At 42.5% G+C, this 26,640-nt stretch overlaps 1 protein-coding gene across 1 annotated transcript; it reads right to left on the bottom strand.

Moving 5' to 3' along the window:
* Positions 1–11,253: 11,253 nt before the first annotated feature.
* Positions 11,254–25,973, bottom strand: ifi30b (IFI30 lysosomal thiol reductase b). The gene is made up of 7 exons (XM_062555942.1): positions 25,691–25,973; positions 14,551–14,739; positions 14,238–14,300; positions 13,963–14,052; positions 12,306–12,458; positions 11,498–11,566; positions 11,254–11,387 (listed from the first exon to the last, which is right to left on the bottom strand). The coding sequence occupies exons 1-7, from the start codon at positions 25,847–25,849 to the stop codon at positions 11,328–11,330; spliced, it is 783 nt and encodes a 260-aa protein (XP_062411926.1). The 5' UTR covers positions 25,850–25,973; the 3' UTR covers positions 11,254–11,327.
* Positions 25,974–26,640: the final 667 nt, after the last annotated feature.

Raw genomic sequence — 26,640 nt, 5'->3', positions numbered from 1 at the left:
TAACAGTCTCACCGTTTGCTAAACGTAAGTTAACGTAGGCTAATTTCTAAAACCCCATTTGGCGACGTTGCGCTTGTTAATGTGTAGCCTCGGATGAAGAGTTAGATAGCAGCCATAGAGAGAGTCGAGGGAAGCCGAAATAAAACGTTAGTGTTGTGCAGGCTAATGATCCGTTTAGCCTAGGCTAAGCCAAAACAACAGGCTTTATTGAGAATTTAAAACTCACTAGCGAAATAAACGTGGCAGTGGTAAAGCCGTTCATGATGAATCCCCGAAGGTGATAACTTGTCAGAAAGTTATAACGTGACTCGGCCTCAGGTCCTAAAAGCACATTGCTTTTGTACATATGCACATAACTTTATTATTTAAGTGCTTAAACACGCCAGTGTCATCCCAACTAAGTTCTATTTTTTTCTCTACCTCTCCCCCCTCTTCATGCGCGCTCACACACGGTATACACACACACAAGCAGACAGACACGCTGCCAAGGAGGCCTATGAAAATAAATGCAAACTAATAACCAGTAGCCTAGCCACCTCTGCATTCCACAAGTTTTAATATTTACGCTAAGGACTTACAGTATGCAAGTTATGTGTATAGTCTACATAACTAAATGAATATAGAATGAATTCAGATGTAATTCCCATCCAAAAGTCCATTTGCAATACAGCAATTGGCCTATCTAATTTTGACAAACTTTATAACCAGTCCAACTTCTGATTTATTTTTAATTGATAATGACATTAAAAATTGCAGTTTGATAGGCATCAGGCTGCTGGAAGTTATTATAAAAACAACTGATTTTGCTATTTCTGGAAATGGATTTAGAGGGTTTTGCATTCAACTCAAATATTCCTTTCTTAAAAATGGCATAATTTTTACATTTATCGGTTGCACATATCGGTTATCGGCTTCCCAATTTCATAATTATCGGTATCGGTATCGGCCCTGAAAAAACCATATCGGTCGATCCCTAGTTCAACATACATAGGGCAGATTTATTTCTGATTAAAACGCTCACAGATTTGTTTAGAAGCTAAATAAATTGGATTGGTGACATAGCATGGCAAAAACCACTTGCTGTACACCATGTGAAACTACCACAAGTAAATTAGAAAACATCACTGGAGTAAAAAAGCTCAGCTTTTCAAACAAAGATGAGACTCAAAGCTAACAGTGATGGGCAGTAGCTTCACTACTTGTAGCGAAGCTACTAGCTTAGCTACATTTCTCAGTAGCTTGGTGGTAGTGTAGCTATTTTCTGAAGCAGATAGCTTTTCAGTAGCTTAGCTGTTTTTTTGACCATGTAGTGCTGTAGCTTTTACAGAAGCTACATTTTCCAGAGCATTTGTGGAGCTCACAAGTTTAATATTGCTTGTGGTAAAAATAAACTGAATGGGTAGGCCTAATTGTACTTTTAAACGTAGCATCAACATTTCAGCCAAGTGGAATGAAACTGGGAGGTGAAGCTTATAGAGGGGAAAACCCACCCAACAATGAAGTACTTAGAATATAGAGTTAAGAGCTTAAGTTTATCCTGCAAACGTAAGAAATGGGCAAATCTAATTTGGACCACATATGCACACTCACTCAGTATAGGCCCTACCTTCCTTTCACTACAAGGAGCCTGTTTTTCTCAAATTGATTTTGGTTATTGTTTTTGAAATGAACATATGTTATAGCCCACATGTGTACACCAAGATAATTAAGTTACTGTATCTTGTATGCTGAATTATGTTGGCTGGGTCATTGCCATATCACTGACATGTCATGAAGAAGTTCACTTTATTGGTTTATGTTTGTTATGTTCTGTATGTTTTTATTTTCAATGCGGGTGTTGTCTCCCCCTAGTGGCGTGGATGTCAGTTGTAATGTAATCACATTCTCACGCAAGTTATGATATTTCTCCTCCGGTTTTATGCGTCTTCCTCCGGTGTGTCAGCATCCTCGGTATGTTCATTTAATACTGTATCTGAGTGTGTGATGTTATTGAGTGATACTTTTACCTACTTTTTGAGTTGTTAAGTAAATGTATGAAGTTTAACTGTTTATCAGTGTAACACGATGGTTAGCTTGTGCGTTTCATTAGCCCTTGCTAGGCTCTGTTAGCTATTTCTATGAGTTGTATTGAACGTATGAGATTGTCTAGAGAGTAATGGAAAATGTATTCTCCCTTTTTCAGTTTTACCTTCCTACCAATAAAACAACAGTTTGCATCTACGTCTTGTTGATTGGGAAGCGTTTAGCTGCCTGTCAAATCATGCTCAGTGTGTGAAGAGGACAGAACAGTAAAACGAGGGCTATCATCACTACACGAGGGCAGACAACGACCGTGGGATCTCGACTGCAACCACTTCACTACGCTCCCCGCTCACACAATCACAACAGCTCAAGCAGGTGAGATCGCTCCATGCACCATGTCAGAGCAACGGTCCCCTGCCTCATACAGAACGAGATCGTACACATCAGGATCATCAGCAAAGCTATCAGGAGTGTCGTCCACTAGGTCAGCAGCAGCCATAGCCCGTGCTAGAGCCGAGGCAGCCAAAGTCCAAGTTAAATTTGCTGAAAGAGAAATGGAAATTAAATTAGAAAAAGCTCGCATAGAAGCTTCATTAGACATATTGACCGTGCAGAAGAAAGCTGCTGTTGCCGAGGTTGAAGCTAATGTATTGGAGGCCGCTGCTGAAAAAATTGATGAAAATGACCACAAAGAACCCTTTATTCCAGTTTACATCCAAGACTCTCAGCAACGTACACGGGAGTATGTACATAACCTCCCTGACTGTAGCCTTGACTCAATGCCACCACTAGAGACAGTCTCAGATTATGACATACACAGAAGACCTGCTAAGACACACACCGGCCATGAGCAACGTCACACACCCGCCGTAGGCATTGAGAACACCCCCGCACCTGACATTGTCGACCTTCAATATAGACTGCCCCCACACTCTAGTGACATGGCCCCACCTGGACCTAACCAGTACAGTAGCTGGGTCAAACCCAGGCTAGATGAGCATGGCCGCCCTCCAGATAATCTTCCCACACCGCTGCATTCACCAGCACGGGCAAGCATCGATGGCTTAGGGGACTTTGTTAGATACTTTGCCAGGAGGGAACTAGTCTCCACCGGTCTGGTTGTGTTTAATTACAGACCTGAAGATTTCAGAGCATGGCGCTCGTCATTCGAAAATGCAGTGAGAGGTCTTGACGTGTCCCCTGCCGAGGAAGTTGACCTCTTAGTAAAGTGGCTAGGGCCTAACTCCTCAGAACATGCTAAACGCATCAGGGCAGTCAACATCATACAACCTGTTAAAGGACTGGGGCTCATCTGGGAACGGCTAGAGCAGTGCTATGGTTCCGCAGAGGTAATCGAAGAGGCTTTATTCAAAAGATTAGATGCCTTCCCCAGGGTCTCCAACAAAGAGTATAGCAAACTCAGAGAGTTAGGTGACCTACTCACAGAGCTTCTATCTGCAAAGTCCGGCGAAGACCTGCCCGGCCTTATGTTCTTAGACACAGCACGGGGAGTGAACCCCATTGTTCAGAAGCTCCCACACAATTTACAGGAAAGATGGTTAAGTCTTGGCTCACAGTACAAACAACAGAAGAAGGTCACATTCCCGCCATTTTCCTTTTTTGTCGACTTTGTTTGTCGCGAAGCCCGAACCAGAAATGACCCAAGCTTTGACATCACCATGTCTGCAACAACAGCCACGAAAGTTGAAAGAGGCGCGTTTAAACAGAATTATCCAAGAGCCACCATCTCTGTTCACAAAACGGACATTGTAAGAACTGATGCTGCCCAGGAAAGGACAGATACCGAGAACTGGTGTCCCCTACACAAAAGACCACACCCCCTGACGAAATGTCGTGTGTTCCGAGCAAAGCCACTAGAAGAACGCAAGACCTTTTTAAAGGAAAACGGCATCTGCTTCAGGTGCTGCTTATCGTCCTCACACTTAGCAAAACAGTGCGAAATAGATGTGAAATGCTTAGAGTGTGAAAGTGAACGCCATCCAGGCCCTGCCCCATGGACACGCCAACAGCCCGTCACAGAGGACGGCGGGGAGGAAGAGAACGAACAGCCTGCCTCCATTTCATCCAGCTGCACCAAAGTCTGCAGCGAGGGCCAAAGCGGGAGGTCATGCTCAAAAATCTGCTTAGTGAGAGTGTTTCCTACTGGTCAGAGAGAGAGAGCAACCAGGGCCTATGTTATCCTCGATGATCAAAGCAATAGGTCCCTTGCCCGCACAGATTTCTTCAGCCTCTTTAACATAACAGGCCCAAGCTCACCGTACTCTTTGAACACATGTTCCGGGGTAGTCAATACAGCTGGGAGAAGAGCCAGTGGATACCAGGTTGAATCCTTAGACGGCAAGATATGCTTGGACTTACCCACGTTGATAGAATGCAACGAAATCCCTAACAACCGGTCAGAAATACCCACCCCAGAGGCTGCTGCACACCATGCCCATCTTCGTCCCATAAGTCACCAGGTTCCCAAACTAGACCCCCAGGCTCCCATAATGCTCCTCCTTGGCCGAGACATAATCAGAGTCCACAAAATAAGAGAGCAGATAAATGGCCCTCACGACTCCCCATACGCCCAACGCCTGGACTAAGGATGGGTCATCATAGGAACAGTCTGCCTGGGAGGACTGCACACCCCCACTACTGTGAATACCTTCTACACAAGCACTCTGGAAAATGGACGTCCCAGTCTCTTCCTTCCCTGCCCCAACCGCTTCATGGTAAAAGAGAAGTACAGTAACACACAACTTCCAAAGGCCCATGAGCAGCTCATCTGTGATGGAGACAGCTTGGGATGCTCTATCTTCCAAAGAACAAACAAGGACGAGTCAGTCGCACTTTCTATTGAAGACGAGGCCTTCTTAGGCATAATGGAACAGGAATTCCGCCAGGACGAATCCAACAGCTGGGTGGCGCCCCTGCCATTCAAAGCACAAAGGCAGCGCCTACCAGACAACAGAGCCCAAGCGTTACGCCGCCTGTTGTCACTCAAACGCAACTTAGAACGGAAACCAGAAACAAGAGACCACTTCCTCTCATTCATGGCCAAGATTTTTGAGAATGGGCACGCAGAGCTCGCCCCAGCTCTTTCAAAGGAAGAGGAACGCTGGTATCTCCCCATCTTCGGGGTGTACCATCCCAAAAAACCAGATCAAATACGAGTGGTCTTCGACTCGAGTGCACAGCACGAAGGCGTGTCCTTGAACGACGTCCTCATGACGGGGCCGGATCTCAACAACCGCTTCCTCGGTGTCCTCATCCGGTTCAGGAAAGAGCCCGTGGCTGTCACAGCGGACATTCAGCAAATGTTCCACTGTTTCCTGGTGAAAACAGAGCACAGAAATTTCCTGCGTTTTTTGTGGTTCAAGAACAACGACCTTGACAAAGAAGTAACAGAGTACAGAATGAGGGTGCACGTCTTCGGGAATAGCCCCTCACCAGCTGTTGCCATATATGGCCTGAGGCGGGCCGCTCAAGAGGGCGAGTCTGAATTCGGAACAGATGTTCGTCTGTTTGTTCAGAGAGACTTTTATGTAGACGATGGCCTTAAGTCACTACCCACCGCAGGTGCTGCAATCAGTCTACTCAAAGCAACGCAAAATGTGCTGTCAAGCTCGAACCTCAGACTGCACAAGATTGCTTCCAACAGTGCAGAAGTCATGAGTGCCTTTCCTCCCAACGACCACGCCGCCAGCCTGAAGGACCTAGACCTAGGTGTTGACCACCCGCCAATACAACGCAGCCTGGGCATACAATGGGACCTGAAAACAGACACCTTTACCTTCCAGGTGTCAGAAGAGAACAAACCCTTTACACGCAGGGGCCTTTTATCTACCATAAACAGCCTCTATGACCCTTTGGGCTTTGCTGCACCAGTAACCATACAAGGCAAAATGTTGCTACGCGAACTCACTACAGACACCACGGACTGGGATTTACCCCTGCCACAAGAGAAAGAGAAAACATGGGCTACATGGAGAGACTCCCTTAAAAACCTCAACAGCGTACAGATTCCCAGAATGTACACCCCCGTCTCATCGTCTGATGGCTTACGGAGAATCCTCCACGTTTTCTCGGACGCATCAACAATGGCCGTAGCAGCAGTGGCATACCTACAAGTCACAGACAGGGAGGGCATCGACCATGCTGGGTTCGTCATGGGTAAAGCAAAGCTGGCGCCAAGACCTGAACATACAGTCCCTAGACTAGAACTATGTGCAGCCGTACTTGCAGTTGAACTCGCTGAACTCATCCACTCCGAAATCGATCTCAAGCTTGACAACACACTGTTTTACACTGATAGTAAAGTCGTGCTCGGCTATATCTATAACGAAACAAGAAGGTTCTATGTCTACGTCAACAATAGAGTCCAGCGTATTCGCAGATCTACACAACCCGAACAGTGGCGTTACGTCCGTACTGACATCAATCCTGCAGACCAAGCTACGAGAGCCATCCCCGCATCTCACCTTAATGGTAGCGTGTGGCTTACTGGGCCCAAGACTCTGTCCGGCCCAGAGGAGGAACCAGGGTCACCACAATCCCACTGCTACGAGCTAATTGAACCTACTCAGGATACAGAGCTACGTCCCCAGGTTTCATCACTAAGCACCAACGTCTCCGAGGAACACCTCGATTCACAGAGGTTTGAGCGCTTCTCATGCTGGAAAGCTTTAACACACACTGTGGCCAGGCTAATCCACATAGCAAAACTTTTCAAAAACCCGAAGCCTACAGATACAGAAAGTTGCATGGGATGGCATACTTGCAGCAAAGCTCACACAGTCGAAGGTCTGCTTCAAGCCAAACAAATCATAATACGCGCTGTGCAACAAGATGTCTATGGTCGAGACATCGAGACTATTGTCAAAGGAATGGGAGTTCCAAAGGACAGCCGTCTCAGTAAATTAGACCCCTTCATTGACGACGCCGGCCTGCTGAGGGTGGGAGGCCGGATATCAGAGGCGGATCTACCTGTGGAGGAAAAGAACCCTCTCATCATTCCAGGTCACACTCATGTCGCAGGACTGCTAATAAGACATCATCATGAGCAGATACGGCACCAAGGCCGTCTGTTCACAGAGGGGGCGATACGGACAGCAGGCCTATGGATAATTGGAGCCAAAAGGAAAATAAGCAGCAGCATCTACAAGTGTGTCACCTGCCGCAAGCTACGGGGTGACTTCCAAACTCAAAAGATGGCCAACTTACCTGTAGACAGGCTGACGGTGCAACCACCATTCTCAGAAGTAGGCCTTGATGTTTTTGGGCCTTGGTCAATCCTAACGCGTCGCACACGAGGTGGGAGTTCAGACAGCAAACGATGGGCAGTCATGTTCACCTGCATGAGCACGAGAGCTGTACACATAGAGGTAATCGAAGCGCTTGATACTTCAAGTTTCATTAACGCTCTCCGAAGATTCACATCCATCAGAGGCCCCGTCAAACAGATCAGGTCCGACCGGGGCACCAACTTCGTTGGCGCTTGCAAAGAACTGCAGATTCCATCCAATATCAGTGAGAAGATTGACAGATACCTTGCGGAAAGGGGATGCAAATGGACGTTCAATCCACCCCATTCTTCCCATATGGATGGATGTTGGGAAAGAATGATAGGTTTAGCACGAAGGATATTAGACTCAATGCTCTTACAAGCACCTTCGAGGCTGACTCACGAAACACTCACCACCCTTATGGCCGAAATAGCTGCCATCATCAATGGACGACCTCTAACCCCTGTGTCAACCGACCCTACAGACCCAATCATACTTACCCCCTCGACTCTTCTCACTCAAAAGATCGGAACACTGTCAGCACCAGCAGGAACATTTGATGTGAAGGACTTATGTAAACGACAATGGCGGCAAGTGCAGAGCCTCGCCAATGTGTTCTGGGACAAGTGGAGAAAGCAGTACTTGTCTACTCTACAGACACGCACCAAGTGGCTAAGCAACAAGCCAAACCTCGAACTCAACAGCGTCGTCCTCCTTAAAGACTCTCAGACAAAAAGAAACTTCTGGCCAATAGGGCTGGTGACCAAGGCCTGCCCCAGCAAGGACGGGAAGGTGCGCACCGTGGAGGTCAAGGTGATGCGTGAAGATGGACCAAAGCTGTTCCTTAGGCCCATTTCAGACTTAGTCCTTCTTGTTCCTCCAGAGGACTCTTAGAATAAGTAGAGACTTCTCAACAGTTTATGATTATGATGTTGTGGTATTTAGAAATACCAGACGGGGAGTGTTATGTTCTGTATGTTTTTATTTTCAATGCGGGTGTTGTCTCCCCCTAGTGGCGTGGATGTCAGTTGTAATGTAATCACATTCTCACGCAAGTTATGATATTTCTCCTCCGGTTTTATGCGTCTTCCTCCGGTGTGTCAGCATCCTCGGTATGTTCATTTAATACTGTATCTGAGTGTGTGATGTTATTGAGTGATACTTTTACCTACTTTTTGAGTTGTTAAGTAAATGTATGAAGTTTAACTGTTTATCAGTGTAACACGATGGTTAGCTTGTGCGTTTCATTAGCCCTTGCTAGGCTCTGTTAGCTATTTCTATGAATTGTATTGAACGTATGAGATTGTCTAGAGAGTAATGGAAAATGTATTCTCCCTTTTTCAGTTTTACCTTCCTACCAATAAAACAACAGTTTGCATCTACGTCTTGTTGATTGGGAAGCGTTTAGCTGCCTGTCAAATCATGCTCAGTGTGTGAAGAGGACAGAACAATGTTCATTGTTTTGTAAATTACAAAGTAGCTTCTGATGTAGTAAGCTACTTTTGTGAAATTTAGCTTGCTACATTTTGTCTTTAGGTAGCTTTTGTGTAGCTAAGCTTAATTTAATACAGAGTAGCTGGTAGCTTAGCTCACTACATTTTCTAAGTAGCTTGCCCATCACTGAAAGCTAAGGAGAGAAATCAGTGTCTGGCCATGAGAATACAAAATCACTAAGTGTTTGATGGGATATATATATTAAAAAACAATCCGGTTTTTTTAGGCAGAGCGAAAACACAGGGGACGTTTCATCGGAGAGAACAGCCCTAATTTACAATTCATAAACTATGAGCTTCGTTTTAGAAACTAAGCCTCTCGATGAAAACAACGTACACATACCGGTGGGGATGCGGACGCTCCGAGTTGGGTCTCTGGCCAGTTAGGAAGGCGCATTCGGGTCATGTGTGGTGAGGGTTGTTTCACGGATCCACTTTGCTTCCTCTTCGCCACGGCGAAAGAAAAAACAACTGCTCCAACTGCAGTTCTCTACTGGTGTGCTAGAGTGAGTCACTGGCAGCCGATGATCCATACATGTCCACAAATGTACACTAACGACGGAAAGCGTGGCGCTCCCTCCGGCGACGGAGACGTGAATGAGCGCTTCTCCTTAGCGCACGGTTTATATATGCCTTATACGTAATAGTAGACACACGTCAATCGAATGCTGCATCTAATCCGACAACATAGGCTATGTAGTAGCAACTGCTGTCAAGCGAAACTTCATGAAGCACGCTGATATTAGCTTTTCAAATATCAATTCGCTGTGCGTAAAAACAGGAACTTTGGTCACTGGCTCTACTTGGACATCCTGAAACGAGTAACCTACAGTTGCTCAGGAAAATACTACAATATCTGGGAGGTCGACAGCCATGCAGACTATAGGCTATTTTCCATACTCAGACAGTGTTGAAAAAAAGTTACTTTGCAGCTCTTGGGCGAATGAACACAGCGAGACCGAGAATTGTACCACAAGGTGACAACTATAGGAGCATAGAAAACAAAGCTGTCAGTCAAAAAAAATAAGATAAACTTTCCAGATGAAAACAAGCACTAAAACTCCCCCAATCCGCCAGCTATTGACAGTCAAACTCGTGCAATTTTTTTCGACCTGTTGCTGGCTTAGCCTATATTTCCTACCTATGCATGTATGTATGTATGTATGTATGTATGTATGTATGTTATTTTGTTTTCAAAAGGATGAAGCAAATATTCAAAGGGTCTACATGAATGAACCTGAACCTAAATGTGCCCATAGCACAACTTAACATACGTCTCCATTTTTATCCATGTAGGGCCTAACATATCTAGAGCAGCGTATTAACATGAACTGAACTATGACTCTTCCCTTAGGCCTAAATTAAATCATTCAATCATCATCAAATCATAATGATATTCACGCTTCAAGTTGGGGTTGGGTTGATTTAAATATTGGGTGAATATAAATATAATATTTAATGCAATAACAATAAATATTGTGGAACTGTAGGACTGGAGTGAGAGGCTGTAACTATTACAGAAGAAGAGTTACCCGCTGCTATGCACTTCCTTACACTGACTGTAACCCCGGTTAAATGATAATCAAACGTTCACTGAAACATAAATCACTGTTGTTAAAGGCTTGACTGTGCACTTGCGCCAGTGCAGTGCAGCCGCATGGTTGGTGTGTTTTCATGTCGGTATAACCTGCCTTGTGTTGAACAGTGCGGCTCAGCTCTGCATAAACCCAGATTCAAACCTGCACACAGCAGCATCTTGGACCAGGAGTCGAGTGTTCTAACAAATCGAGCTAAAAACCCAGGCTGCTATTTCTCCCACCAGCAATGCCTTTCCCTCACAGCTCTCTCCTTGTAAGGCGTCAGGAGGGAGGGTTATTAATGTACAAGCTGCACAGCTACGGGCCTGCAACGGGCCTGTGTTCCCATATTGTGTATGGGAAACCTTCACATTTGTATTCATAGGTTATGGTTATTTGACAACCATCAAAACATTGTCATCTACAAGTTTGGAGTTGGAGGGTCAGGTCATGATCACAAGCATCAGAACACCACACCACATCTAGAACAATAAATGTTGGTTACATATTTGGGATTTATTTAACATAACAGAAATAATTGTACAGCAGCTTGCCATGTGTTAACTTTGTAAACTTTGAACAAATCATGATTATGCAGATCAGGTCAAATAATAAAACTAATGGTTCTCATTTGACTTCTCTTATTTCAAGTAAGGGTACATATGGTTCTATATGGAAGGTTCATCATTCTAGAAATAAGTACTTCCTGTGAGGTTTGCTCATAAGCTGAAAAAAACTCATTGTTATATATATAATATATATGACAGCCATCTTGAGAAGTCAGTGCAAACTACTCCCAACAATAATGCAGTTTATATGTGATTAACCTGTACACACATATTTCAGAGATTATAAATGCTCAACAGCCCAAAGGATGGTCCTAAGAGGCATTTATTGTAAAAGTAGCATATGAAAGGCATGTCATGTCCAGATATTCAGATATTCTGTCAGCAAAAGCTTCTGTCCAGTTTCCGCAGGGCTCCTGTACAAGCAGGAGGCTTCCCTCCCTGAAAACACACACACACACACACACACACACACACACACACACACACACACGTTAACAGGACGGCTTTTCCACTACTGTTTTAGACTTATGCAAAAACTCAAAACTTACTTTGTATAAACTGCAAACCAGATGGAAAAGAGAGGACATGGCCTGGTCTTCCCATTCGTTTGTGTACACCTAAAAAGAAAAGACAATACAAATCCAATTAAACAAACTTGCGAAATAGGCACTGTCCTAGTGCAACAATGGCATTTAGAGTCATTTTGATGGTTTTTCTTGTTGTCCAATAACCAGTAACCAACATCTCATTTACCTCCGCCAAGGAGGTATTCATCGGGGACCGGCCGGCGTTTGTCTATCTGTCTGTTTGTTAGCAAGATAACTCGAAAAGTAATTGATGTCATTCCATTAGATTTCATGACCCAAGGAAGAAACGATAACATTTTGGGAGTGATCCGTAATTCCGTCAGGATTCCGTCGCCGTTTATGTATTTTGCTTAGCGGTGTAATGGCATGGCCACGTGGTGGCGATCTGAATAGTTTAGGTTCAAATGTATGACAACCTAGGAAGAACAATGCAGGCGGAGGTAGCTGCGCTCTCCGAGTGCTTTTCTAGTTGTCATATAAGTGAGTTATGGTTTGCATTACAACAGTGTTGAAAGGCACCATGTAAGCAGAAGGCATTGTGTAAAGTCAGTCATGTGTGTTTGAGCACAGGAATGATAGACAGTTGAGGTAAAGGTTTAGGGGTGTTGTCAACATATACAAAAGCGGACATTCCTTATTCAGACATAATTATGTATTATACTAATAACCAGACAGCTCCCAATACAAATCATGCTTTGACTGGTTGCAGATTTGAAGCCATCCCAGATGTAGGCCATCCATGCCATATGGTCTTGTGTGGGTCTCTTACCCCATTGAAGGTGACCCAGGGCACGTGTGTGTGTGCCGGATTCAGCGCCCGGGTCTTGGCAGCGTTCTCGTGGATCAGACTGTGTCCAAGGGGACCCTTGACGCATGCCGAGATGGACTCCCACCTCATGGATGGGGCAAACAGCTGCAAGCACTGGAAGAGAGAGAGAGAGAGAGAGAGATATCTAGTCAATTAGAGGACTACAGGCCCTACTCCAGCCCAATTTCCCCTGTGAGCCTTGGTTCAGTTAGCCTGCACCTCACAGGCCCTAGTCTAGTCCAATTAGATCACTCCTTACAGGCCCTTGTGTAGTCTAGTCCAATTAGATCGCTCCTTATAGGTCCTAGAGTAGTCTTAGGGTATTTCTCAAAGTCAAGAGCTCGTCCTTGATAGAATGCTTTCTTTCAAGTCGAGTGCTAGAGAGACAAGGCTACACACCTTCCCAGTACCCCCTCCAGCCGTCAAGATCACATGCAATGGAACAGCCTAGCGAAGTGTGGAAGTGCACGTCAATTGTGCACGGTTCCGGCTGTGCGCTTAATTAGAACCGTGGAAATTGTGCTGCTTTTACAGGAGTTCCGACAACTGCAGCTGCACTTTCCTCTAAATAAACTTTTTGGAGTAGCCTACAGTATTTCCACATTCGACTTGGTCTTCACATATCACAATCCGTAGTTTATAATTATGTTAGTGTCAATGGAAAGTTATACCGGTAATTGGCAACAGCAACGGTAATGTTAAACTTCTACAAAGTTCGTATTGGGCGAAATTCTGAGATAAATTAACAACAAGTCTATTACAACTTGTTCATGCACATTGACATATGCATTTATGATGAATATGCACAATAACTTGATAAATGACTGAGCAAATATACGATGGCATTAACAAAACACTTGATAAATCATATTTAGCCTACATTAACACACACTGCTTCTTCGCATCTACTTTCCATCTCCCTCTCTCTCTTTTTTTTTTAAACCGCACGGTCAGAACATTTCTAACTGTTCATACGCAAAGGATTGTGGGTTATTTCTTCACTCCGAGGATCCATCGATGCGTCCTCCAAAATTCTCCGAAATTCTCAGAATGAAGGACTCAGTACTTGCTAGAATCTGAAAGCATCCTTGACTTTGGAACAGTGCTTGACGAGATTTGATGACGTAACGTCCTTGAAAAAGTGGCTTGGAAGGAGCAATCCTTGACTTTGAGAAGCACCCTTAGTCTAGTCAATTAAATTGCTCCTTACAGGCCCTAGTGTAGTCTAGACCAATTAAATTGCTCCTTACAGGCCCTAGTAGAGTCTAGACCAATTAGATCACTCCTTACAGGCCCTAGTGTAGTCTAGACCAATTAAATTGCTCCTTACAGGCCCTAGTAGAGTCTAGACCAATTAGATCGCTCCTGGGCCCAAGTCTAGTCTAGTAGTCTTTTAGGCAAGTCCCTCCACTTGGCAGCCATATTGCAATGCTTTTTGGGCACTTATTGGGCATCTATTTCTGCAGAAATGCACATGCGCAAGGCTTTTTTGTCGCACAACGGGCGGGATGTGTGTAGACAATGGCCATATTGGATGTTTTGAGTGCCAGGTCTCCTCATTAGAGTGTCTCTAGTCCACATCACAGGCCCTAGTCACGTCCTGTCATGTGGCACTCACAGGCTGGGTAGCAGTCAGGACAAACGAGGCGGACTCCATGCAGTTGATGACATGGAAGGCCTCATGGCTGGCCATGTGCAGGATACATGCCTGGCAAGGACAACAAAACAAACAAAGTCATTGTGACACAAACCAGAAGCAGAATTATTTGTTATATAGAACTGGAGATATTGGCATTACGGAGGAATATTTAAAACAAACACCATGGAGCGTACACAAAGAGAACAGTACACAAATCATATTGGACCCAAACACCACCGTCACATAAGTCTCACCTCAACCAGGTTGGCATGACACTCAGGCTCTCCATGTTGGCAGATGACTGCATTCTGCATCTCCTGCCGAGACAACCGGAAAACATTCAGGAAGTCCACAACATCCACGGTATATGCGAAATATCAAATATAAAACTGAGCGCAGTCCGTTTATCTAGACGTTTATATTGACGATCAGGAGGACCCACGGAGTTGAAACCATACTATTATTAAAGTCTTCAGCATGTTAGTCCAGTTATAAACATTCAGATGGGCAAACCCACTGAATGAGAACACAACGCTGCCACCACCCGCTACCCCTGTCCTGCAATACCTGGGCGTTGCCGTAGGGCACCAGGTTGACCCTCATGATGTCCTTGAGAAGTGTCCAGGTGGGGTAGAGCTGTTGAGTGATGAAGGCCCTGCAGCCCGGGCACAGGCTCTCGTAGTACAGGGTCACCTCCACTGGGGGCGCTGCAGAGTTGGGCCGCGTGGCATTCAGCTCCAGGCACTGCTTCTGGACCTGCCGCAGACAAGTATTCATCATATGATCATCTGCACCAATGCCACTCAATCATCTACACAATCCACCATAATCATAATCTACAACACCACCATCCCCCATCATCATCCCCAGTAATAATCTACATAATCACCACACATCAGTCATTTGTACTACCACCAACTCAGATCATAATCATCTGCAACATCACCCTTTATAGTCATCTACGTCACCACCATCCTGACAAATCTCCAAAGAGTGGCAGCAGCTCTGGGTGTTTGAAAAGGATCACCATCACTGGTTTGCTAAATTAGACACTGGCAAAGTCTATCTGTTAAAAACAGACCTGTCTTCTAGTTATTAGAGTGCATGGAAATGCACTCTACTGTTCTTCTGTTTCTTCTTAATATTCATCCATTTAAATGATTTACCTATCAAAATCAATTAAATTATCGGTCTGTCAACATTCATTAAATTATCTTTTTATCAACAGCTTTTAAGCTATCCGTATTCAATTTTAAACTGTCTATCTTCGCACTATCAACTTTCATAAAATATGAAACCACCATGTCTACCCTAGCAACACCTCAGTAACCATATCTACATGATTTATCTGTACATTTTTGCATTTTCATGCATTTCCCTGGAATTACATTCTCTAGTTCCACCTTAGAAGTCTTTTATGTTAACTAGAGTGCATGAAAATGCACTCTACTGTTCTTCTGTTTCCTCTTATTATTCTTCTAATGGATTTCTGCATTTAAATCAGCTTCAACCGTACAACGTAAAAAATCATTCAAAATGCGTTGCGTAGCTCTTAATTTGGACACCCGGGCTTTGTATATTTCATCTTTGAAAACTTTATCGTTGAATTTATATGAATTTTTAAAAACATTTTTCTCCCATAGACTTAACATTGGATTATGACATCACGAGGGCAATTAGGGAAATTAGAATCTTGTGCCAGGTGTTCTGGCCACCTGCTCCTCCAACTGTCATTTCTCAGGCTTTAAGCATACAATCTCTCTCTGAAGACTATTATCCTGTTCAACCCTTTCCTGTGCTCAAAACTGTTTCAAAATAAAAGTCCTCACTACAATAATTCACTATTAAATCGTTAAATCATTTAAACTACTCAACTATTTAACTGTTTGGCCATTCTAACTGTCAGTTGTCATCAATAGACCTCTGAAGTTCGCCTACAAAAAAAGCTACCATCTTTGCCCATATAAGGAGTTACGGTATATGACGATTTTTCCTATGGGAAATTAACATGGGGATTTGGAATTATCACACCTGTTAAACTCTCGCGGGGATGACAAAATCGGAAATTCAGGTGTTTTCCTGAACACACTTTTGTCCTCTGCCTTCGAGAGGAATCTGTGATATCCGGTATGCGAAGGCGGCAGACTTTGATTTTCGCTACCCCAGAGCTAACTTGCAATGCAACTTGCCATTAAGTTAGTTAGCAAGTTAGCTCTGGGGTAGCAAAAATGAAAGTGTGCCGACTTCACGTACCGGAGATCACAGTATGCACAACAAGGCAGAGGACAAAAGAGTGTTCAGGAAAACGTCTTTATTTAAGACTATATCGTCCCCACGAGAGTTTGACAGGTGCGATAATTAAAAATCCCCATGTGATTTTCCCATAGGAAAAATCGCCAGATACCGAATCTCAAAGATGGCAGCTTTTTTGAAGGCGAACTTCAGAGGTCTATATAGCACTCCCTCCAACTGTTTCCTCTGTCCAAAACTTTCAAAATAAAAGTCCTCACTAAGATAATTTACTATTAGTTAATTCAACTATTTAAACTACTCAACTGTAACAATTTGGCTATTCCAAATTCCAACTGTCAGTTTTTATCAATTATGACTCCCACAACTGTTTCCTCCACCCAAAACTGTTTCAAAATAAAAGTCCTCGCTACAATTATTCACTATTAAATAATTAAACATTTAAACTACTCAATTAATTAACTGTTCAACCATTTTAACTGCCAGTTGTCATCAACTATGACTCCCACCAGCGGTTTCCTCTGCCAACAAAATTTCAAAATAGAAGTCCTCACTATAATAATTCCCTATTATATAATTTAACCATTTAAACTACTCAACTAATTAACTGCTCAACCATTTCAACTGTCAGTTGTCATCAACTTTGACTCCTGCCAACTGTTTCCTCTGCCTACAACTGTTTCAAAATAAAAGTCCTCAGTACCATAATTCCCTATTGAATATTATAACCATTTAAACTACTCAACTATTTAACAGTTCAGCCATTTTACTTGCCAGTTGTCATCAACTATGACTCCCATAACCGGTTTCCTCTTCACACAATTGTTTCAAAATAATCATTTCAACTATGCAACTAGTTAACTCTTTAGCTATTCCAAATTACATTAACTGTTGTCAATCAACATCATCAACTTTGACTCCCGCCAACAGTTTCCTGTAACCACAACTGTTTCAAAATTAAAGTCCTCACAAAATCATTAACCCTCTGGAGTCTAAATCAGCCCCTGGGGATTTGAAAAAAACTGTTCCAAACACACCTCTCAATCTCTGCTAGTTTTTGTCCTAGAAACATAAGTGACACCATTACAAACTTTTAATCAACTAGTTTCCAAATATGTTTTAAGAGTCATTGCATGAGAAAACCAGGCAGAGGTGGGAAGATGGGGGTCGGCCAAATCGGCTCATACTTTGTATATGTGATAAGTATGTGGAACTATGAACAGCCATATACTTAAAACCCTCCAGCTGTTTTTTGTTATGGAGTTCTGGGACCCCTCTCAGAGACCCTCAAAAATCCAACAATTCATGGCTGAAAATGACTGAAATTGACATTTCTACCCTGATTATCCTGATAAAGATATGAACATAAGCTTTATATTTCCATGGAGCCTAGGTAGCATAGTTTTAAAGACCAAAAGGTGCACCAAGGGGTTATCTACACCACTGAAAGCAGAATTTTCCTCCCTCTAAATTTCGGTCATTTTTAAGAAGCATTATCTCGTATTCGCAGTGGCTTTGGTGGATGGTTTTACTGTTGCTGGAGAAAGGAACATCTACTGATTCAAAAACAATTGTCGTCTAATTGGACCACACATAATGTGTGCCGTGCCAGGAGGGTCTTTAGCAGGATTTGTCGTGTTTTGGCCTATGATAAACCATATTCAGATCGCCATCACATGGCCATACCATGGCATTACATCACAAACAGATGTAGTGCCAGATGTTTGCGATGTAATGGCATGGTATGGCCACTCGGTGGCGATCTGAATAGTCTAGTTTCAAATGTATGACAACCAAGAACAACAATACATGCAGAGGTCTGCACTCTGAGTGCTTTTCTAGTTAATTAAAGCTTTCTTTAACAATTTGTCATACAGTGACACGAAAATTGACCATAAATTATCCTATAGTGAGATATTATTACCTGGTTTATTATACTCCAAAACCCGAAAAAACCCCGTAAAGACCCTCCTGGCACGGCGCACATTATGTGTGGCCCGATTAGACGACAATTGTTTTTGAATCAGAAGATGTTCCTCTGTCCAGCAACAGTAAAACCATCCACCAAAGCCACTGCGAATGTGAGATAATGCCTCCTAACAATTACCAATTTTAGAGGGATGAAAATTCTGCTTTCAGTGGTGCAGATAACCCCCTAGTGCACCTTTTGGTCTTTAAAACTATTCTACCTAAGCTCTATGGAAACATAAAGCTCATGTTCATATCTTTATCAGGATAATCAGGGTAGAAATGGCAATTTCAGTCATTTTCAGCCATGAATTGTTGGATTTTTGAGGTTCTCTGAGAGGGGCCCCAGAACTCCACAACAAAAAGAGTTCGAGGGTTTTAAGTATATGGCTGTTCATAGTTCCACATACTTATCACATATACAAAGTATGAGCCGATTTGGCCGACCCCCATCTTCCTACCTCCTGCTGGTTTTGCCTGGTTTTCTCGTGCAATGACTCTTAAATGAGAATGTATCATTCATTCATCAATGGCACTTTTTAAGAACAATAAAAGAAAATCCTAGGATTTCAGTCCTTTCACCTGCAGCAGGCCCATTCAAAAGGCCCATTCAACCTAATTTGCATTTGAAAGAGACATGCTCTAAGTGACACATTTAGTCTGACTTCTTGCCAATTTGTAGTAAAACTAAATAACATTTTTGAATGTTCTTTTTACTTATATGGAGCCAACAAAGATCCTTAAGGCGGAGCAAGATACGTCGTCGTAGTTCATGTCTATGGGCGCAAAATGGGGATCACTTCCTCTGCATAAAGGGGGTGTGTCATGCATGTCATTGACATATTCATGGGTTTCATCGGGTCCCTTTCCACAGGTGTATAAAATCAAGCACTCGATTATCAATGCAATTGCTATCAGTTGCTTGCTGATGTTCCAAAATAAGCTTGCTGCTCTTTCAAGCATTCTACATTTATTAATTCTAATATGGAAAGTAACACACACAAAGCATGTACACTTTCAAGGAATTGAATAAAAACATCAATGGAATAATGGCAATATGTCGCCCCAGCGCCATCTGATCGTCGTTAGCACAAATCAGGATTTAGCTCAGCTGGCTGGCTAATGTGTTGTCAAGGTAGAGCGTACGTAGCAACCGGCCAACATCAGCAGAATAAACAAGAGGGGCACACCTGATATAAAGTCGATTTTCTCCAGACAGGAATGCTCAAAAATGCTAAAAATGTACCTGAAGTGGTCAGAAGGGGTTGAGGGTCATGAAACCGTGCCCAAAATTCACATTCCTAACTCTAGAGAGCGAAGATCTTAGCATATACTTGAAATTCTGATCTATGTCCATAGACTTCAATGGAACAGTTGCTGCCTCTGCTCTGCATAAAGGGGGATTTTGACCCCCCCTCTTGCGATTCGGGTTCCAGGAAGTGGCTTCTCATGAAGTATCTTGCTCCGCCCCTTAATGATCTTTGGTTCAAACTTCAAAAGTCTCGTGTTTTTTACCTTTGAACTTTGACCTTTGGAAATCATTTTTTTAAATAGTTGTGTTTACACTGAATTATAATAAAAAGTAATTTCATTACATCCACTTTACTCCCATATAATTATTGTGGAGGACCTCTAGAATATAACCATATGTGCCACTTGTGCATAGACATTTTTAGTTCGATGATGCCTCAAAGTGCCTGAAAAGGCCCCGGACCTCCAAGTGTTAAATAGCTCAACTATTTGAACTACTCAACTGTTTAACTTTTTGCACATTTCAACTGTTAATTGTCCTCAACTATGGCTGTGTTTAGACTACAGATCGGATATGCTCAATTCCGATTTTGTGCTCATATCCGATTTTTTTGATTGCATGTTTACATCTACTTTCGCCAGTGACCCAAATCCGATCATGTGTGTTTACATTTGCCAGACACTTGAAATGGCCCGCATGCGCATGGGCTAAAAGTTTCTTGTAGGGGAGAACCAGCAAATCGTAACATTTTTTAATTTTTTCAGTTCAAACTAGCTTTACTCAAAGACGATAGACTTGAGAGCAGTGAAACTTGACCAGAACAGCGTCATACATCTCTACTCCATGAAAGTTGAAACAGAATGTAACAAATATGTTGCAGTTTGTTAATAACTTCAGTGACATAGGCTACTTGTTCCAACCTACGCAGCCATAAAAAAGTGCGGTAGGCAGTTGTAACAGTATAGCGTCATGGTTGTAACAGTGCTAAAATCGTGAATCCTATAACATATTTTAACACAAAACACTACTGGCTTAAACAATTAACATCTGTTTTCATATATAATCAACAAAAAAGGTCCAAATGTATGACCCAGGCGCGTAGGAACCAGGGGGGGGGGGGGGGGGGGGGGTCGGGACACCCGCAATGTTGGACCCCCCTCCGAAAAAAAACCGCTGCAAAGTAGGCTACAGACGTTGTTGATTTCTTATAGACTCAATTATATCCTCCTGAGTTACGGCCCCATAACTATACAGTGAGGAGCACATGTATTTGATACCATGCTAAAACAGGAATATAAAATCATCATTTGACAATTGATCTTAATGCCTTAATTAAAAAAATGAGTAAAAATCAAACCGCCAAGGACACCAATTTTCTTTGTGATTGAAGAATGTATCGTACATAGATAAATGTTTTCGTAAAATGCTAGGGGAAGGAAGTATTTGACCCCCTATGTAACCCTATGGGAATTTAACACATAGGGTTAACATAGGGGCAGGCAGATTTTTATTTTTAAAGGCCAGCTATTTCATGGATCTAGGATATTATGCATCCCGATAAATTTCCCTTGGCCTTTGGAATTAAAATAGCCCCACATCATCACATACCCTTGACCATAGCTAGAGATTGACATGGTGCTTTTTCCAGTAGGCCTATTAGGCTGTTTGATTTGCATTGAGCTCAATGAGCATCAAACAGGCTAATAGGCCTACTGGAAAAAGCACCATGCCAATCTCTAGCTATGGTGAAAGGTATGTAATGATGTGGGGCTATTTTAATTCCAACTGCCAAGGGAACTTTATCAGGATGCATAATATCCTGAATCCATGAAATAGCTGGCCTTAAAAAATAAAAATCTGCCTGCCCCTATGTTAACCCTATGTGTTAAATTCCCATAGGGTTACATTGGGGGTCAAATACTTCCTTCCCCCTAGCATTTAGGAGGAACATTTATTTATTTACGAAACATTCTTCAATCACAAAGAAAATTGGGGAGCTTAGTGGTTTTATTTTTACTCAATTTTTGAATTAAGACATTAAGATCAATTGTGAAATGATGATTTTATATTCCTCTTTTTAGGCAACTTTAGCATGGTATCAAATACATTTTCTCCTCACTGTAGCTATCAGTGCGCATCGGAGGTCATTCACATTGTGTTTTAAGAATGTTTCCCGAAACGAAGCCCGTCTCAATAATGCAGCATGGAGCACTTCCTCACCTTGAGTGCCTAAAGCTGCTGAAGGCTATCTCGCAGTCCATATCTTTAATAGGCCTATACTGCCTTCTTTCATTCTTTTCGAAAAAGTTAAGAGGATAGCCTACTGTGGGGGAATACAGTAGCCTAGTCTACGATAGCCTAAATAAGTTTTGGTCTTTGGTCTTACAGACGGCTGTCGGTTTTTTAATGTAGTCACTTGCAAAATCGGACGTGCAAATAGCCTATCTGGTTACCTGGATTTAATATAGCAAGTCCACACTTTGTTCATCCTATATTATATGCTTTTAAAATTAAATATGTAACAATTTGCCTCTTATTATAATCAAGAGTAGGCCTACACACTGTCACGACGCACATAGGTTACAGGCGGATATGAGCAACCGCATTGAAGGCCTCGGTTGACTTAGATAAACGGGCAGAATGATTACAAACTACGTCAAACATACAACAATCTAACAAATGAATAAACACAAATGAATTATGAATATATTCCTATAGGCCTACACACTGTAATGTGTCACAAATTAAGCAATGAGTTCGTGGCCACCTAACGCGCAACTTACGCGCTGAGGTGAAGGCTACTAATAACACAAAGCTTCGTAAAGCACAAACAAACAAAGTTCAGTGTCCATAAGTCCAAACAATAAGCATAAGAATCCGACAGTCCAAAACGTCAACGAGATCTCCCAGACACGAAAAACAATGCTTATCTCAGTTTGTTGAGTAGTCGTTCCAACACTGACGTGCAACGCAATCTCAGCTTTCGCGTTCGTTAGCTGTAATCCAATGAGAAAAATCCACAAGGAAGGGGTCACGGCAATGCAGCATACAGTAATCTCCTAACCACGTAACTTTGTTGAGTTGTCTGCATACAGGTAACAATAGCCACAGCTCCCCACGCCTCCATTTAAACTTATGGCAAACCCATTCATTCGTGCCCGAAACGCGCGTCCATCAGCTGACATAAGATTTACTTAGACGGCATATGAAAAGTCAAGAAGAAGAAACATATTTTCATTTAAGCAACGTTTATGCAACCATGTAAAAAGGTGATTTTTGCAACCTTTACAAACGTGCTGCGGGGAGGCATTGGGGGAGTCCGTTTATCCTACAGACTGTGTGCGTTTTCAGGGAAGAAATGTGTTCTGAATATGTGCAGATGTTCAGTTCCAAAAATAGGTGATCAAAGAAGAAGACTGAAATACATATCTTCAAAGCGGCATCTTACAGAGCACCATTAAAACTTCAACAATAGGTTTTTGTGTCTTGTGTGACTTATAATTCGCCCCCTTTATTTATTAATATAAAAAAAATCGTTGCGCGCGCGACACACCACATTCTTGTCCCCCCCAATGCTAACTACGTTCCTACGCGCCTGGTTAAAGCTAGTTGTATGAGTGATTAGCCATTGCAGACCATACGGTATTATGCTAGCTCACAATAACCTTTAAATAGGCTTATTTTAGTCATATCGACTTGATAAAACCTGTTAATATAGTTGATGAACTGCTTATTTCTTACATGTCTGAAGCAATTGGTCCAACACTGATATTTTAAGTTGCTGTGTTAACTTTCTTTGGGTGTGATCGCGGCACATAAAAATAATCCATAACTCGCAATCATAATTGCGCGTGCATGCGCTATAAAAATCAGTTCATTTTGCCAGAGACGGGTGTTACAACTAACTCTATTACTGTCTATGCAATAACCCGCACAGGTCTAGGTCATGTTTTTTATTTTCATTTAATTGCATTTGCTGTGACTATACAAATCAAATGGCACTCATGTTAACTTGAAACAGATCGAGGGACTGACGAAATGAATGACATGTGATTGAAGTCTACACATTCAAATTTCACGAAGCAAAGTTAAACAAACAGAACTGCAGTTGCAGTTTTAAAAATAGGCTAATAGCCTACAAATCGCGATGCTTGAATTTGGCACTTTTTTGCTTAATATCTCTGGTTGTAGGCTATTTACAGCTATTTACAGTAGACCATTCATATTTGGATGGCTATAGGCCTACAATTGTAGATAATTAGGTAGGCTACAAATGTTTTATTCTCAATAAATGGTCTACGGAAACGTAATAGTCTATCAAAGTATCAATAGGGCAACTTTTAACACGCTCCGCCAGCGCGCCCACTTGGAATTGTAACCTAACGTCACCAGGCGCAAAATTGTCACAGATGAATGACGTGTGGGACGCATTGCACTGGAATATCCGATTTGTCTGTTTAGACTGTAGACACATGCACACAAATCCGATCCATATCTGATTTAAAACCACATACGAAAGGGGCCTGTATCCGATCTGAGGAGATCGGAATTCATGTGTTTTTTTTCTGTTTACACTGTCGTGGCACAGATCGGATGCGTGCCACATGAGAGCAAAAAATCGGATCTGGGTCACTTCAAACTTGCAGTCTAAACGCAGCCTATGACTCCCACCAAGTTTTTTTGCCTCTCTCACCTCTATCTTTGGGCTTTGATTATATTTGAAACAATATTTAACAAAATGTTACTCCACAGCATTTTTTGCATTTTCATGCACTCGTAATTCCCTGGAATTACATTCTCTAGATATTCTTTATTGCTTTCTTTTTTTTTCCTTTTTTTAAATTATTATTATTATTATTATTATGATTACTCTTTGCTCATCTATGCTTTTATTACTGTTTGGTTTTTGTTTATGTAAAGCACATTGAAGGACCTCTGTGTATGAAATGCGCTATATACTTGACTTGACTTGACTGACTGGAAAAAAAAGGGAAGAAAAGTTCTGTACCCTCAGCCATCACTGCACTAAACAAACTCCTGTGACAATCACCCATCCCTCCCTATACTTTTGTGTTTATTTTGTGTGCACTGTCCACCTTTGCTTGCACTGTGTTGGGGAGGGAGGGAGGGAGGGAAACCCATCACAAACCCATCACAATCATTTCCACCACAATGGTCACCGTGCTCAAATAACATCACATGTTTTTGCCAGTTATTACAGCATCTCATTACATAATCATCGTCATCATCTTGGCACCACCAATGCACACCATCACCACCATGATTAACATGTGAGTAATGTAATGTATGATCCTTTACAACGGTCATTTTGTTGTGGCCCAATAAATTCAACATGCATAGCCTCCATATTCGCACACATTGGTTACATTTCACAGACTGAAGATAAAGAGGAGTTCATCAGGTGTGTTCATCATGGGCTCTATTTTGATTGATGGGCAAAGAGATGTGTTCCAGTTCACACACTCATGTAGCCTACATACCATAGGCCTACCTACTAGTGCAGTGCACAGGTGCACTTGCAGACTCATATTAGGTATTGTAAACTGTAATGGTAGTTGTGTAACAGATTGCTACATTATGGGTGTGTTAAAAGTCTGCTGATAAGGCCGGAGTATCAATACGCCGGTGGCAGGTAGTGAAGCTAACATGTTCCTGATTAGTCTCTAATTTGACAATTCTGCAATAGAGCCAAATATCTTTGGTTAGGTTACTCAGTGAATAATTCAACATACTTCTACAGTAACTACAGAAGTACACAAATTGGAACACAACCAGTCTCCAAGAGGAGGGCACAGAGGATATGAGTCCACTCTCCTCTAACAAGATTCCCCTGATCTTCCCCAGCTGAGGACATCACATGCCTGCTGCAAATTAGGAACCTGCCGCTCCAAATCTCAAAAGCATGACGCTATGGAGCACGGGGCCATCTCTCCCTTTGAAGGAGGGAACCATCCCACACACTGATATTAGTCTATATATGCCTGTTAGGCTATCCTATATCCGCTACGAAATAAATACACTACAATACCCATTAAGTGATATATTGTAATCAGTCTGCGGATTAGATTAGCCTATACCAGACTAAGATAAGGCTAGGATGGAACAGTCAATGGCAGCTACACTAGACGACTGATGTAATTAATGCCATAATATTATCATGCCGTTTTAATTCCTAACGTCTGAGAAATGCAGAGGGTTTCGATAACTTAAGCTCACCCCACACTCAACCGCTATTTCCAAACTTCGGCACCACTGCGATGGAGGATATCCGCATGTCGATGGTTTGTGGTTTACTTTGCCCTCGCATCTCTCTGAAGTCAAACAGAGAAACAAAATCATCAAAAGGACTTGAAATTCCATGTCGCTCCAGACCATGACCCCACTGTTACTCTTTTGTCCACCGTTTCTCAACTTCTGAGCTGATTTAAGACAATCAGGAGCTCCTCCCTTCAGTCATGTCCTCTTGTTCAGGGTAATCAGCGGACACACGCAGCTGTGCGCTCCAAGCATAGACCGCATAGACCGGTGTAGCCTACCATGGTATCTGGTTATCAGATCAGATTGTGATATTTGCATAAAACTCGTGAATATTCAACAAGTCCCTCCCTACTTGGTAACAGCGCTCTGCTCTGTCTCCGCCCCTCCAGTGCAGGAGATTCACATTTTCAGGAAGCGAAGTGAGCTAAACAATTGGGAATAAAAATCTTGCCAAAAAACATGCGGACATATCGATTCATGCAGGTGTGCTTAAGCATTATCCACACAAGATGTTCTAGAAAAAGGAATTGTTCAAGTAAAACAACAAGGATTTGTTGGGTTTCGAACATGAGTCTTAGTCCATGGGCCAGAGCAGAAGTTGGGCTCACCAAAGGTGGCAAAATCTATCAATGATTTTCTTAATCCTCTATGTCTGAAAGATATGTTTTGGTATGATAACCTTTTCTAAGTGGTAGCTTAGTTGTATTTTTACTGGCTTTTATACCCATACCCAGTACAATTCACAATACACGCCTATGTGTAGGTATAGGTGTATACAAGTGTGTGGGATGATGGGATATGTCTTAATCCATGTTATATCACATGTAGATGCCATAGGCTTTTAGAAAATATATAGTTTAGATGGATTATATAGCTTTTCATGAATCACATAGGCTAAAATGTATCAG

This window comes from Sardina pilchardus, chromosome 15, assembly GCF_963854185.1.
Source record: "Sardina pilchardus chromosome 15, fSarPil1.1, whole genome shotgun sequence".
NCBI classification, from domain to species: Eukaryota; Metazoa; Chordata; class Actinopteri; order Clupeiformes; family Clupeidae; genus Sardina; species Sardina pilchardus.
Note: the sequence above shows the minus strand (reverse complement) of the source record. Positions and strands in the feature narration are given on the sequence as shown.